This window comes from Uncinocarpus reesii, genomic scaffold (genome assembly GCF_000003515.1).
Source record: "Uncinocarpus reesii 1704 scaffold_3 genomic scaffold, whole genome shotgun sequence".
Lineage (NCBI taxonomy): Eukaryota > Fungi > Ascomycota > Eurotiomycetes > Onygenales > Onygenaceae > Uncinocarpus > Uncinocarpus reesii.
Genome location: NW_003052498.1, coordinates 2,181,095 through 2,191,690, shown reverse-complemented (window position 1 = coordinate 2,191,690; position 10,596 = coordinate 2,181,095). Strand labels below are relative to the sequence as shown.

Genomic DNA, 10,596 nt, shown 5'->3' with positions numbered 1-10,596 from the left:
AGAGTTCTCGACGGCATTGCAACGGAGTTGCTCTTATTGAATGGCTCCCTAGCAGGCATGATTTCTATTAACTACTAGTAGCTTCAATGAGGGAGAATGCTAATCGAATGCCTGCTTAACTATTAACTGCATTGACATTTATTAAACTCGACAAACAGGTTTATTATTCCAGAGTGATTGCAGAAGGGCAGAATATAATACATAAGATATATCGTCAGAAGATACAATGGGACAAGATGGTTCCTGAGTCTTTACTCGGTCTTCTTTGCTTGTTGACCCACGGTGGCGGCAGTTGACATTGTCTTCTCGAGATTTGATGCCCACAATGCCGCGCCAACAGTATTTGTATATGCCAGTGCGAGCGAGGCAAAGGGGACGATCTCAAGGATAAATGCAGCAGCCCCGAAGCTATCACTGTGATTAGCAAGATTCCCTAGCAAAGGTACTGTTCATCTACTTTACTCACCTTGCATACGCCGCTCGATTCTTCCGGAGCCACTCCTCCTTCTCCTCCGGACGCCATCCTTTGAGCTCAAAGTACCTCAAATGCGCAACATTCCCAATCCTCCTTCCCTGCGCAGCGAGGTACATCAAGCTCCCCACCACCGGCACAAGATTCAGCGGCAAATACACCAACGAGCGCACCCACGCCGACACAATGCCCCCCCCTTCCCCGCCACCCAACCGCCTCCTGGCCACCCTCCCCAGCCTCGCAATCGGATCCCCCGCCGCGCCAGACCCATCCAGCTCCCTACCACGCGCCACGAGCGCCGTCTCCCCGCGCGACAGCAGTGTGCCGTCAAACGTGTCGGTGAGGGAGTCGCGCAGGATCCACGAGCGGGCGAAGAAGTTGATGATGGAGGAGCTTTCGCTGAGGACGAGGATGGCGGCGGAGAAGGGGGCGAGGGGCCCGGAGGTGAAGGCGAGCAGGGCGGTTTGGGGGATGTAGGTGAGGAAGAACATGGAGGTGGTGACGGCGATGGAGAGGGTGAGGGTTGGGGCGAGTTTGGAGAGGAAGGGTTTCCAGAGGGAGTGGTGGGTGAGAAGGTAGATGATGCCCTTTTTTTTTCGTGGTGAAAAGTTAGGAGATGGGATGTAGGAATAGGGGGTGATTCACTGATTTGGGGGGTGCTGGTACCTTGAATGGGTAGAGGTAGGCGCCTGAGCGGAGGCCGTCTTGGACGAGGATGCGCATGGTCCTGAGCTCGTCGAGGGCGAGGGACTTGATGCGGTCCATGATGGGTTGGTGGGCGGTTGAGGCTGACATTGATGCTGCTCTGTGGTTTGCGGTTTGAAAGGTGGAAGTTGTCGGTTGAGGGACAGATGGTCCTAAATGGATAGTTTCCTGTCGTCCTTGATCGTTCTTATACAACGCCTTGGTTGCCCGGTGATGATGTCATGGGCCGGTGTCGCGTGTGTGGATGCAAGTCCACTTGGACGCGGTCTCGATCGCGGTCGGAAAATCAAGAGGGAAAACAGATGAAATGGAATGAATACACTCTCATTTTTGCCGCTTTTATTTAGACATTGGTAAAGACCATGTGTGATAGTCCCATGTTGGACAAGTTCCCGTAACCTATTACTCCAGATAGAAAAAAAAGCTGTCCCCTGGTCCCTGGATCGACTCCTATGCGATTACTTCTGGGACACCAAAACGCCTGTCCTACCGAGCGGATCATTATATACCAAACAATGCAGAGGATGGAACAAAAGAAAAGTAAACAAAGGAGGGTTAAAGTATTAGCTGGAAGAAAGGGGAATTGTGGAGGCGAAAGAATCATTCAGTCAACGGTTTCTATGAGATCCTGTATGTCTAGGCTGATGCCACATTGAATCTCCACTCAATGCAGACAAACTTAGATTTGCAAGGTTTCTCCAACTCGAGGGCGCCGCCGCATGTCTACGGGAGCCATCGAGCAGAGATGCAGATGGACTAACCCCGCGCTCTAGATCCGAGTCCAGATCTTCATCGGGGATAGGAACTGCTGAGGTTGGGGAGTCATTACGAGTTTCGGCGATACGCGCTTGGCCATCGTCCGACATGGGCTCTGTCTGTTCCACACGAGTCCCTGACGTATTGGGCCCAAGGGAGCGGACGACGTCGCCCTTGCAGATCGGGCAAGTGCGTCGGCGCGTTGTGAGCCAGGGGGTTCTAGGAAATTGTCAGCAGCAGCTTTCGTAGATCGGTTTATGTTGTAAAGCTTACATGCACTCTACGTGGAACTCATGGCCGCAAGGCAAGCTCATTACTCGGCTCTGTCCATCGACATACTCTTCCAGGCACACGACGCACTCAACCTGTCGTCCTGTGTATTTGCGGCGCCACAATGTTGATCCGGAACGGGGTTTCTCTGCCCTGTCCCGCCCAGGATCCAAGGAATTCGAAGAAGCAGAGACGGGCCCACAAGTTTGCGAACGAGGCCGAGGGCGTGGAGAATGAGGTCGAGAATGGGAAAGTAACGGGGACGACGGCGATGAACCGTCAGGAGAAGGTGTATTGGGGGTGCTAATGGTGGGCATTGTATGATAGGTTCTGACAGGGAGACGATCGACAATGGCCTTGGGAGCGCGCCATCGACGACGTCTGATTCGAGATCGGAGCAAAAGAAGCGCATAAACCACGGTCAACGTGATCAACGGACTAACCACCAGGACCAGTAAAGTATCGAAGAATGGGCTTGTGGACATGCTCGTTGGGGTTAGTGTCACCCACAATCCTTCATGATCGTTTTCGTCCCCATTTCCGGCGTGTCCCTTCCCTACAGATCCAGCGGCGCCATGGAATTGTTTGGCTTCAGGGGGAATTTCGATAACCTTTGGTGCTGGTGAATTATCACCCTCCTTTGATCCATGTAGCCGAAAAGACGGTTTCCACCAGGGACTCTTGAGGCCTCCAGTCTTTATGTTCTTTCCGGGTCCATCCAGGCTATCCTTTGCGGATCTGTACTCCCCGCTTCTCGGAGTCGTACTGCCTCCTTCCAGGCCACGGGGATCTGAGGCTTGTTTGAAAGTGTATGCTTTGGATCCTGTCTCACTCCTGGTTTTAGCGTTGGCCTTTGGGGTTGCCGTGCCCTGGACGCTGGTGCTAGCCTTAACCGGCACCAAATCAGGGTCACGCCAGTCTTGAACACCAATGACAAAATCGTCATGGCTTCCGGGTTGCGGAGTATTTGGAGTGTTGCCAGCGGGTTTATCAACGTTTGTGTGCTTGTCAGACTTTGCTTCCTGGCCGGGCGAGTCAGGCAAAGGCCAATCGAGATTTCCGCTACTAGGTGGGCGGCGGCTATCCTCGTGGACATTCGAGTGGTAACCATTTTGGTCGGAGAATCCAAGGAACGAGGCAAGAGATGCGAAGAATCCGTTATGAGCCGCTTTGGGAGCATCGGTTTCGGGCTTCGCCGGTTGGGTCGGACTTTGGCCTCGACGCACCCCTTTACCATTGCAGTTTTACCATTCTTGAGATTTAGTTTTCTTTGAGTTGTTTGCCATTTCCCAGACGCCAGTTTTGAGTTGTCAAGAGTACTGCCCTGTGGGACAAGAGAGGAGAGAAGATGGGCGGTCGTATAAGAAGTAAAAACCGCAGGAATCGTCACGTTTGACGTGTCGCCACGCGCATACATCGTAACCAATCCACCTCCTCGGGTGTCATCCCCAACAATCAAGGCAACGCCTCCTCTGCGCTGCACCCATTTGACCTTTTCAAGGAATCCACATCCACCTCTGCTTAGAAGAACGACTTTGCCAGAGATTTCCGCGCTTTCCTGCAATGACTGGATGTCAGCATGAGGAGAATCCCTGGGTTTTCCATTTGCGCGACCCGTGACACCATTTCCGTTCGAGTTTGGGGCATTTGCTTGCGGCAGCGGGCGGTGGAGGTGATCGTCCGTTCCATCGCCCTGACTATTCGGACCACCAAGGCCTCTTTTCTGTCGAGAATTCAAAGCAACGCTATGATCAGAATCTCCATCAGCAGGAGCGAGCTTTTGATTTCCATCCTGGGGTCCGGCCCCAAGCGGCACGTTTTTATTTTTGTTGCCATCGTCCCATCCAGGAACATCCGAGCATCCCAGTTCACCCTCGGCGGCAATCCCTACGCCGCCCTTCCGTAACGCATCGTCACTGAACCCACTCCCAATCCATAACGGGCCACTGAGCCCCTTTAATGGTAGTAGGGGTCCAAAGGCCGCGGGGCGCGCTAGGAAGAAGGTAGAATTGTCTTCTGTCAAGCTGATAATCGCAGAAGGAGGGAAGAGCGCGGACGGTGCGTGAAATGAAAACAGGGCTCGAAAGCGGCTCGTTTGGCGATGGGAATCAGACGAGGTAGCTGCGGTACCATGTCGGGAGCTTGCGGAGAGCAGGGATATGGCTGTGAGGAGGATTGGGATGAAGACAAAGCAGGCAAGAAGCAAGATCAATCGCGGCGGTCGCATCGTGTGTGGGCAAGGTAAATCGATTACAGACGGTATTTTGGATTGGACAAGATCAACAAGTCCTCGAGGCCGCTGGGCGTGTCGAAAGCGCAGTTCATCGAGTGCGCAAGGCAAGGGGGGTTCAAAGTGCTTGAGCAGCCACGGCCTGTAGCTCAAACACACAGCAAGAATCGAAGACAGATCGCAGCACCGCTTCAGGACTGACGGGCAGTGGAAGAGCTGGTCCAGAGGCTCCCGACGGCGGCAGCAGGAGGAGCATGGTTCTCGAGAGGAGTTGCAGGTTGACGGCCGCAAATCTCGCGGATTCACTCTGGCACCCTCGCGTGTTTCCGGCGGCTTGGCGCCCTCGGCGTGGCTGACTCAGCGGGCTAGCGCAGAATTGGGCTTGGCGGCGTGACGTCATGGATGATATTCAGGGGAAGAAGCAGAAGATGAAGATGAAGATGAAGAGATGATGAAGATGGAGCTGTAATTCTGGTCTCTACTAAGTTGCTATCCAATGTCACAAATCACAAAGCCGTCATCATGCACCAGATCCATCAATATCCTTCCTAGATAGACGGCAGTAGGAAATGCCCATTCTTAATCCTAGCCATTAGTCCACATACCTGTCTCAGGATACCAAACCGCAGAACCGCTTACCTCTCCCAGGTGATCACACTCGCTCCGGTCCTTTGCACTCGCAGCGGTGTTTGCTGCCATGCACTCGGGTTTCCACAGCGTATGGGAGGATATCTCCTTCACTGTCTCTGCCGACAGCTTCAGCGCGCTCGTCTCCGCAACCATCGCGGTGTCAAAGCTCCAGTTCCGCCAACAAACATCGTCGAAAACGATGGGGACACCGTGCTCATCCTTGCAGGCAGTGGGGCTCCGGCGAATCTCTTCCAAAAAGTCCTCATCAAAGCCATCGCTCCTGACAGACGGTGTATTTGGGCAAGTCCGGTTTGCAAAACCTTTGAATGGATGTGGTGAAAGTGGTTCCAAGTACGCCGTGCTTGTCTCCATGTCAAACCAGCGGAGGTGGGTCGCGCGGTAGTCTTGCCCATTTAGCATATACTCATTCTTTGCCCGCGCAGCCCGTTCCGCGGCTGTATCTGCATCCCCGTTTGATGACAGATCGGAATCGCCGTGGCTTGACGAGTCATAATATAAACAATCCTCCATGTTTATGATTTGATGCGGAGGAGTGAATGGCGCAATTGAATATAGCTTTGAGCCGGGCGGCCTCTCTTTGATACCCTGTTCGGGCTGGGCGTTTTCCTGTGGGGTTGGGCTGATAGGGTCAAAGCCGGGGAAGGGACCCAAGCCTGGGGGAAACTTAGGGGCCTGACGGGCATTGACATCGACAGGTCCAGCATCCATTAGCACTGTTTCAGAGCCCGAGATTCCAGAGTGAACAGAATATCTGAACGGAGACGACGCCGCTGAAGTGGTTGATGAGCTAGGTTGACGCTCACGATCATCAGAACCTTTTCCAGTTTTGGCCGCATTTATGGAGGGAGTAAAAAGGGCTGGATTGCCCTTGCTGAACGTTTTCGCTATTGCTATCAGTGAATAGCTTATTATATTCACAGAATTGTGCGCTCACATGTTTTGTCTCCCGTGACGGAAGAGCCATCTCGCACTCCCCCTTTCTTTGGTCCCCGGATCGTACAAAAGTACTGACGTCCATATTCTTGCCCCAAGAAACACAGAAATATCATAGCCAAGATGGTAAGAGGCCGCTCTGCCGATGACTTCCCCGCCAGCCCCAGTGTAACTGGGTATCGAACGAATTTTCTGATAGTATCTCGGACTATGGAGCAAATCCATTTCGAGACTCGCAATCTTAGTAGCAAACGGAACCATTTTAGTAGTGTTTCCATGGCCATAGAAGCCTCGACGCCGATATAGCGGTCCCAGTTTTATCAATATGGAAAATGCATAAAGTTCCCGCCCCTCTCGATCCCTCTGTTGGGAAGCATTAGATGCTCATGGTGCAAACACCAAAAGCTTCAACGACATGCCATTTTATTTAAGGATAGGCATGTCATCTATTGTGTTTTCGGGAAGACGAAGGCAGGAGAACTTTGTTCAAAACAATGGGAGTTGTTAAAGGGAGACAATGTTTTCAATAGAAAGCATCTGGAGCAACAACAGAAATCCCAGTGAGTGCAAAGGGTTGCTTCCCTCTGGCACGGTTAATCTCATGACGGCAAGACAATCAATGAAAAGAGTCATTGTCCATTGTTGCCCGTCAAAGTTAACTTGAGACAGGTAAATACTTAAAGCACACTCCAAGATTGCAAATCTTGGAAATACAAATCGCAATGCGCCGATATATGGGTGGTACCGTGATGGACTGGAAACTGAAGATAAGAATCACTTTTTGAAACAAAGCTGATAATGATAGCAATGTAGAAAAGGCTCATGCCCTGTAGTCAGAAATGAGAAAGTTCACATTAGCCCAGTGCCATCTGGGTGCAAGGCACGAACAGTTCTGGCACAAACTGGCTTTATTTTCCTGTTCTGGATGAAGGATGCATATGCCATGATGAGTAAATAGCAATTTATTAGCTTAGATCACTTACACATAAGCTGTTTGTGACGAGCAAGCCGTCAAGGCTTCACATGGTACGCTTGATCCAGTCAGCTCAAATAAAGGCCATTCATCGCAAGCAGGTTTGTAATCACTCTAAATCCATCAAACTGCTTTGGTCCCTGGAGACCACGGGAAGTATCCGAAACCTGGTGATGAGCTAGCCTCACTTTGAAAGGATGCATTTTGGAGGCATATCTCACCCCAGAGGCTTCGTGGTATCTTGCGTAGTAGGATGAAGATCGAACCTAGGGTGTTTATGCCACCAATCAAAAATCGGGGATTGCGAGGCATTCTTGTCAACTGCACGTTCATCTTGCTCCCGTTCGCGATGAGGCCATAGATGAGTAAAGTGCATTGGAAGGTGGAAGCTAACTTGTGATGGTGAACATTGTTGTATCAGCTGGAGTCGTCGGTTGGGTTTCGGCGTCGGGCCATCAAATCTTCCATCTGCGTTGACGCTCGACTTCTGCCATCTTCGCTTCTGTGCTGTAGAAGGCATCCAGGCATTCTCCAGTTCTTAATGTTAAGCCGCTGCATCAAGATTCTAGACATTTATGTCTCACGATTGGCCTTGATCAAGGCTCTTCACGGGTCAAGTCTAGAGGATGGCCCTGCTCTATATCCCGTCGGCTTTGTGGTCTTCAGAGCTTTCTGGGACACCTTTTTCTCTATTCTGTTCGGGAATGGATTTGGATTTTTTGAATACTGCCGGGTGTCTCCAGGATGTCTTATTTGAGTGTTGGCATAGGCCTCGACCCAGGAAGGGCGGATCGGTTTAGCTACGAGTCTTCCAAAGGACCTGGTTCAGAGGGGAGTTAACCCAACAGGAACTTCTCCTGCAACGGATGTAGACAATATACTCAACTGAACTGGATGCACTCAAGCACCATGACTGCTGGCTGATTGCGCTGCTGCTATTAGCCCCGTGTATCCTATGCTCCCGAGCAGCAGTGGGCTCCCCTTCGCCATGGTGCATATCAGGACTCTCCGTCCTCTGTGCCCACTCCAGCCAGAAGGGATTCTCGTCTGTCTGCTGCGTCTCTCGGTTTCAAAATCATACCCATCTCAAAACGCACCCAAGCATAAGGTGCTTTGGCCATGGCAAATAGAGCCATAGTAAGAGGCGTCAGCCAGACCCATCTGCAGTTTGACTGGCTTCCCTCTGCCAGGTCATATGCCTGTGAAGAGCCCATTTGCCGTGTGCAGAGCCAAAACAGCCATGACAATGCCGGCTTGTGGAGTTCTTCAGCGTGCCCGAAGCGAAAGCAGATGTATGCGTTTGTGTATGATCACCGCATGAACATCACGCTCAACGCCGAGCACCCCTCTTTGGCTGTTGGGGCACACCCAGATGACAACGACCGCTTCATTTCTCTTCTTCTTCTTTTTCCTCTTCCTCTTCCTCTTCCTGTTCTGCTCCTCTTGCTTTCGCTCTATATTTGTTGCAAATACCATGCAGCTTCCAAGCATGCGCATAAACATCCTCTGAACGGACCGGATAACATCCCAGAAGCTGATTTCTGGAGACCTGTTCATCCAGCTTTCGTCGGATCTCACTTAAATCCAAACCCTCATTTGTTTCTTCTTGCCTTATGCCCTCTTCATGCGATATCACCTTCGAGTCTACTTTGTCCTCTAGCTCCAAAGAGCCAGAAGATAGCTATTTTCCTGCTCCTCGACAAACCGGCTTTCAAAATCATCTCCTAAGCTTCCTATCTGCAAGGCTGAGCTGGATGCAGACAGTGCAGTACCATTGTGAGATTCTCTGCAGGCTACTTGTTTGGGATTTGGCATGCTCATATCGTCATCGAAGTATCTAGTTTTATCTCAGCACATCTATTGCCTGCCATAGATCTCTAGATACGTTGGCTGCGAATCACTGTGACAAGGACTTCGAGGAAACCAGAGTTCCAATGGATTTTCGCCATACCAACACTCGCCTTACGCGATCATCGTCCCGCGTTTTGGGGACTATGCGCACTCCACCCAAAGCCCACCCTTTGCGAAATGTGACTACAATTGACGCTGACAACGACCGGGCCAACTATGCTTTTGGTCCTCCGCCTTATCCTGGCGTACACTGGCAGAATGTCCAAATCGCACATCCTAGCATGCAAGTTTCACCAACTCGCCCTTTACAGCTTTCCCTCGACCAAGTTCCATATCAGCTTACGGCTGTCCCACGATTGGCTCCGCAAATAGTGCACACTACACCCCGACTGATGGGTCCCCAAGATATTAGCCCCACGAAGCATGAAGAGAAGCTATTGTCGCGTGGAAGGCAATGTGCTTTTTCACCCGAGGGCAATATGCATCTTTATTTGAGAAATGCAGGAGATAGAGCAGTCAACCCAGAAAATCAGGGAGGAAGCCCATCATACCGCAGAGCTCCCGCTGAAGTTGGACGCTCTCGTTTTCCAAGCCATGATGCTGCCCTCGGCCACGTCCATCCTTCCGCTGCTACAACCTTCAGCACCGGTGCCGAAATCTCGCATTCTACCGGCCAATTCATGAGTCCCCAGTACATGGGACACATAGCAGCAAATCCACATGCTCATACACCATTCCACGATAGCAGTGCTCAGCAAAATCCCCATACCAGTTCGGTGGTTTCTCCTTCAAATTCTAAAACTCAGGCTTCTTCTCGGATGGTGGCCATGGTTGAAAACCCATTAGCTGGAGCTGTCGACATCGGAAGGTACGGTTTCAATGCTGCGGCCCATTCCACGACCGATCCTACTTTGCTGATGGGATTTTCTTCCGGATCCATTCATGACCCGTTTGTGGTCCATTTTGAGCCCACTATATCCCGCGAGCCTCAAAACATTGCGAGAACCGAACAATCCGGATTATACGATATTTCTAGACAATTCACAATGCCGTATATGGGTTACCCATACTATGCGAACTTATTTCAGGACGGCCAGAGATATGGAATGGGCGCCTCTCAGAACATTCAAGATTTCCAGATGGTGCAGGCAGTGATGCCGTCTGGAGTATGGGATGTTCCTATCTCCGTGAAGCCCCCTGAGCACTCCCAGCCTGCTTATCAGCAACAAGGCTCTCTAACCCCTGTTCCCTGGCCCGTCAGCCCGGCTCCCGAAGAAAGCCCAAAACATCAAAACACTCATAAGGAGCAAACCGGGGCAGAAGTAACCAAACCACCCCCCAACATCCCAGGAATCCTTCTCTCTGAGCTCCTCGCCGGCATTCCAGATCCCGGATCCAGCCCCAGGGTCGCCGAAACCCTTTCCTGGTTCACCACCGACGGCCGTGGCGAAGACCATCTCCGTCAACAGATCGACGCCATCGCCAAGGAAGACCGCGAACGACGAGAGCGTGAACAGGTCGAGCAAGGATTGTCTCCGACAACAAACACCAAGGCTGAGGCAAGCAATTACATCCTTGGTCACGTCCTTGCCAATCTCCAGTTATATCTAGCTGGGGATCGGACCGAACAGGCTGCAAACTTTGCCGATTGGGCTCCTGTGCCAGAGCAGCTGCACAGTGGTGGTTCTGGACCCTCATTCAACAGTCCACTTTGGACCGGAATGGAAGCCCTTCCACCTGCGAAAACTCCAAGGA

The 10,596-nt window shown here is 51.6% G+C and overlaps 6 protein-coding genes across 6 annotated transcripts in view; 2 read left to right on the top strand and 4 right to left on the bottom strand.

The window, feature by feature from the left end:
* Positions 1-251: 251 nt before the first annotated feature.
* On the bottom strand, positions 252-1,237 carry UREG_05522 (uncharacterized protein; the record flags this gene model as incomplete). The annotated part of the gene is made up of 3 exons (XM_002584787.1): positions 252-408; positions 467-1,059; positions 1,118-1,237. The coding sequence occupies 3 exons, from the start codon at positions 1,235-1,237 to the stop codon at positions 252-254; spliced, it is 870 nt and encodes a 289-aa protein (XP_002584833.1).
* A 548-nt stretch (positions 1,238-1,785) lies between these two features.
* UREG_05521 (uncharacterized protein) lies at positions 1,786-4,430 on the bottom strand (the record flags this gene model as incomplete). The annotated part of the gene is made up of 3 exons (XM_002584786.1): positions 1,786-2,152; positions 2,273-3,221; positions 3,452-4,430. The coding sequence occupies 3 exons, from the start codon at positions 4,428-4,430 to the stop codon at positions 1,786-1,788; spliced, it is 2,295 nt and encodes a 764-aa protein (XP_002584832.1).
* A 523-nt stretch (positions 4,431-4,953) lies between these two features.
* Positions 4,954-5,792, bottom strand: UREG_05520 (uncharacterized protein; the record flags this gene model as incomplete). Its single annotated transcript, XM_002584785.1, has 2 exons — positions 4,954-5,018; positions 5,039-5,792. The coding sequence occupies 2 exons, from the start codon at positions 5,790-5,792 to the stop codon at positions 4,954-4,956; spliced, it is 819 nt and encodes a 272-aa protein (XP_002584831.1).
* A 1,415-nt stretch (positions 5,793-7,207) lies between these two features.
* UREG_05519 (uncharacterized protein) lies at positions 7,208-7,980 on the bottom strand (the record flags this gene model as incomplete). Its single annotated transcript, XM_002584784.1, has 2 exons — positions 7,208-7,497; positions 7,899-7,980. The coding sequence occupies 2 exons, from the start codon at positions 7,978-7,980 to the stop codon at positions 7,208-7,210; spliced, it is 372 nt and encodes a 123-aa protein (XP_002584830.1).
* A 129-nt stretch (positions 7,981-8,109) lies between these two features.
* UREG_05518 (uncharacterized protein) lies at positions 8,110-8,718 on the top strand (the record flags this gene model as incomplete). The annotated part of the gene is made up of 1 exon (XM_002584783.1): positions 8,110-8,718. The coding sequence occupies one exon, from the start codon at positions 8,110-8,112 to the stop codon at positions 8,716-8,718; it is 609 nt and encodes a 202-aa protein (XP_002584829.1).
* Positions 8,719-9,887: 1,169 nt separating this feature from the next.
* UREG_05517 (uncharacterized protein) overlaps positions 9,888-10,596 on the top strand; it is a gene marked incomplete at both ends in the record, with an annotated part of 892 nt that continues 183 nt past the window's right edge. The window contains one exon of the mRNA XM_002584782.1: positions 9,888-10,521. Coding sequence (XP_002584828.1) covers positions 9,888-10,521 — 634 coding nt within the window. The remainder of the gene's footprint in view (positions 10,522-10,596) is intronic.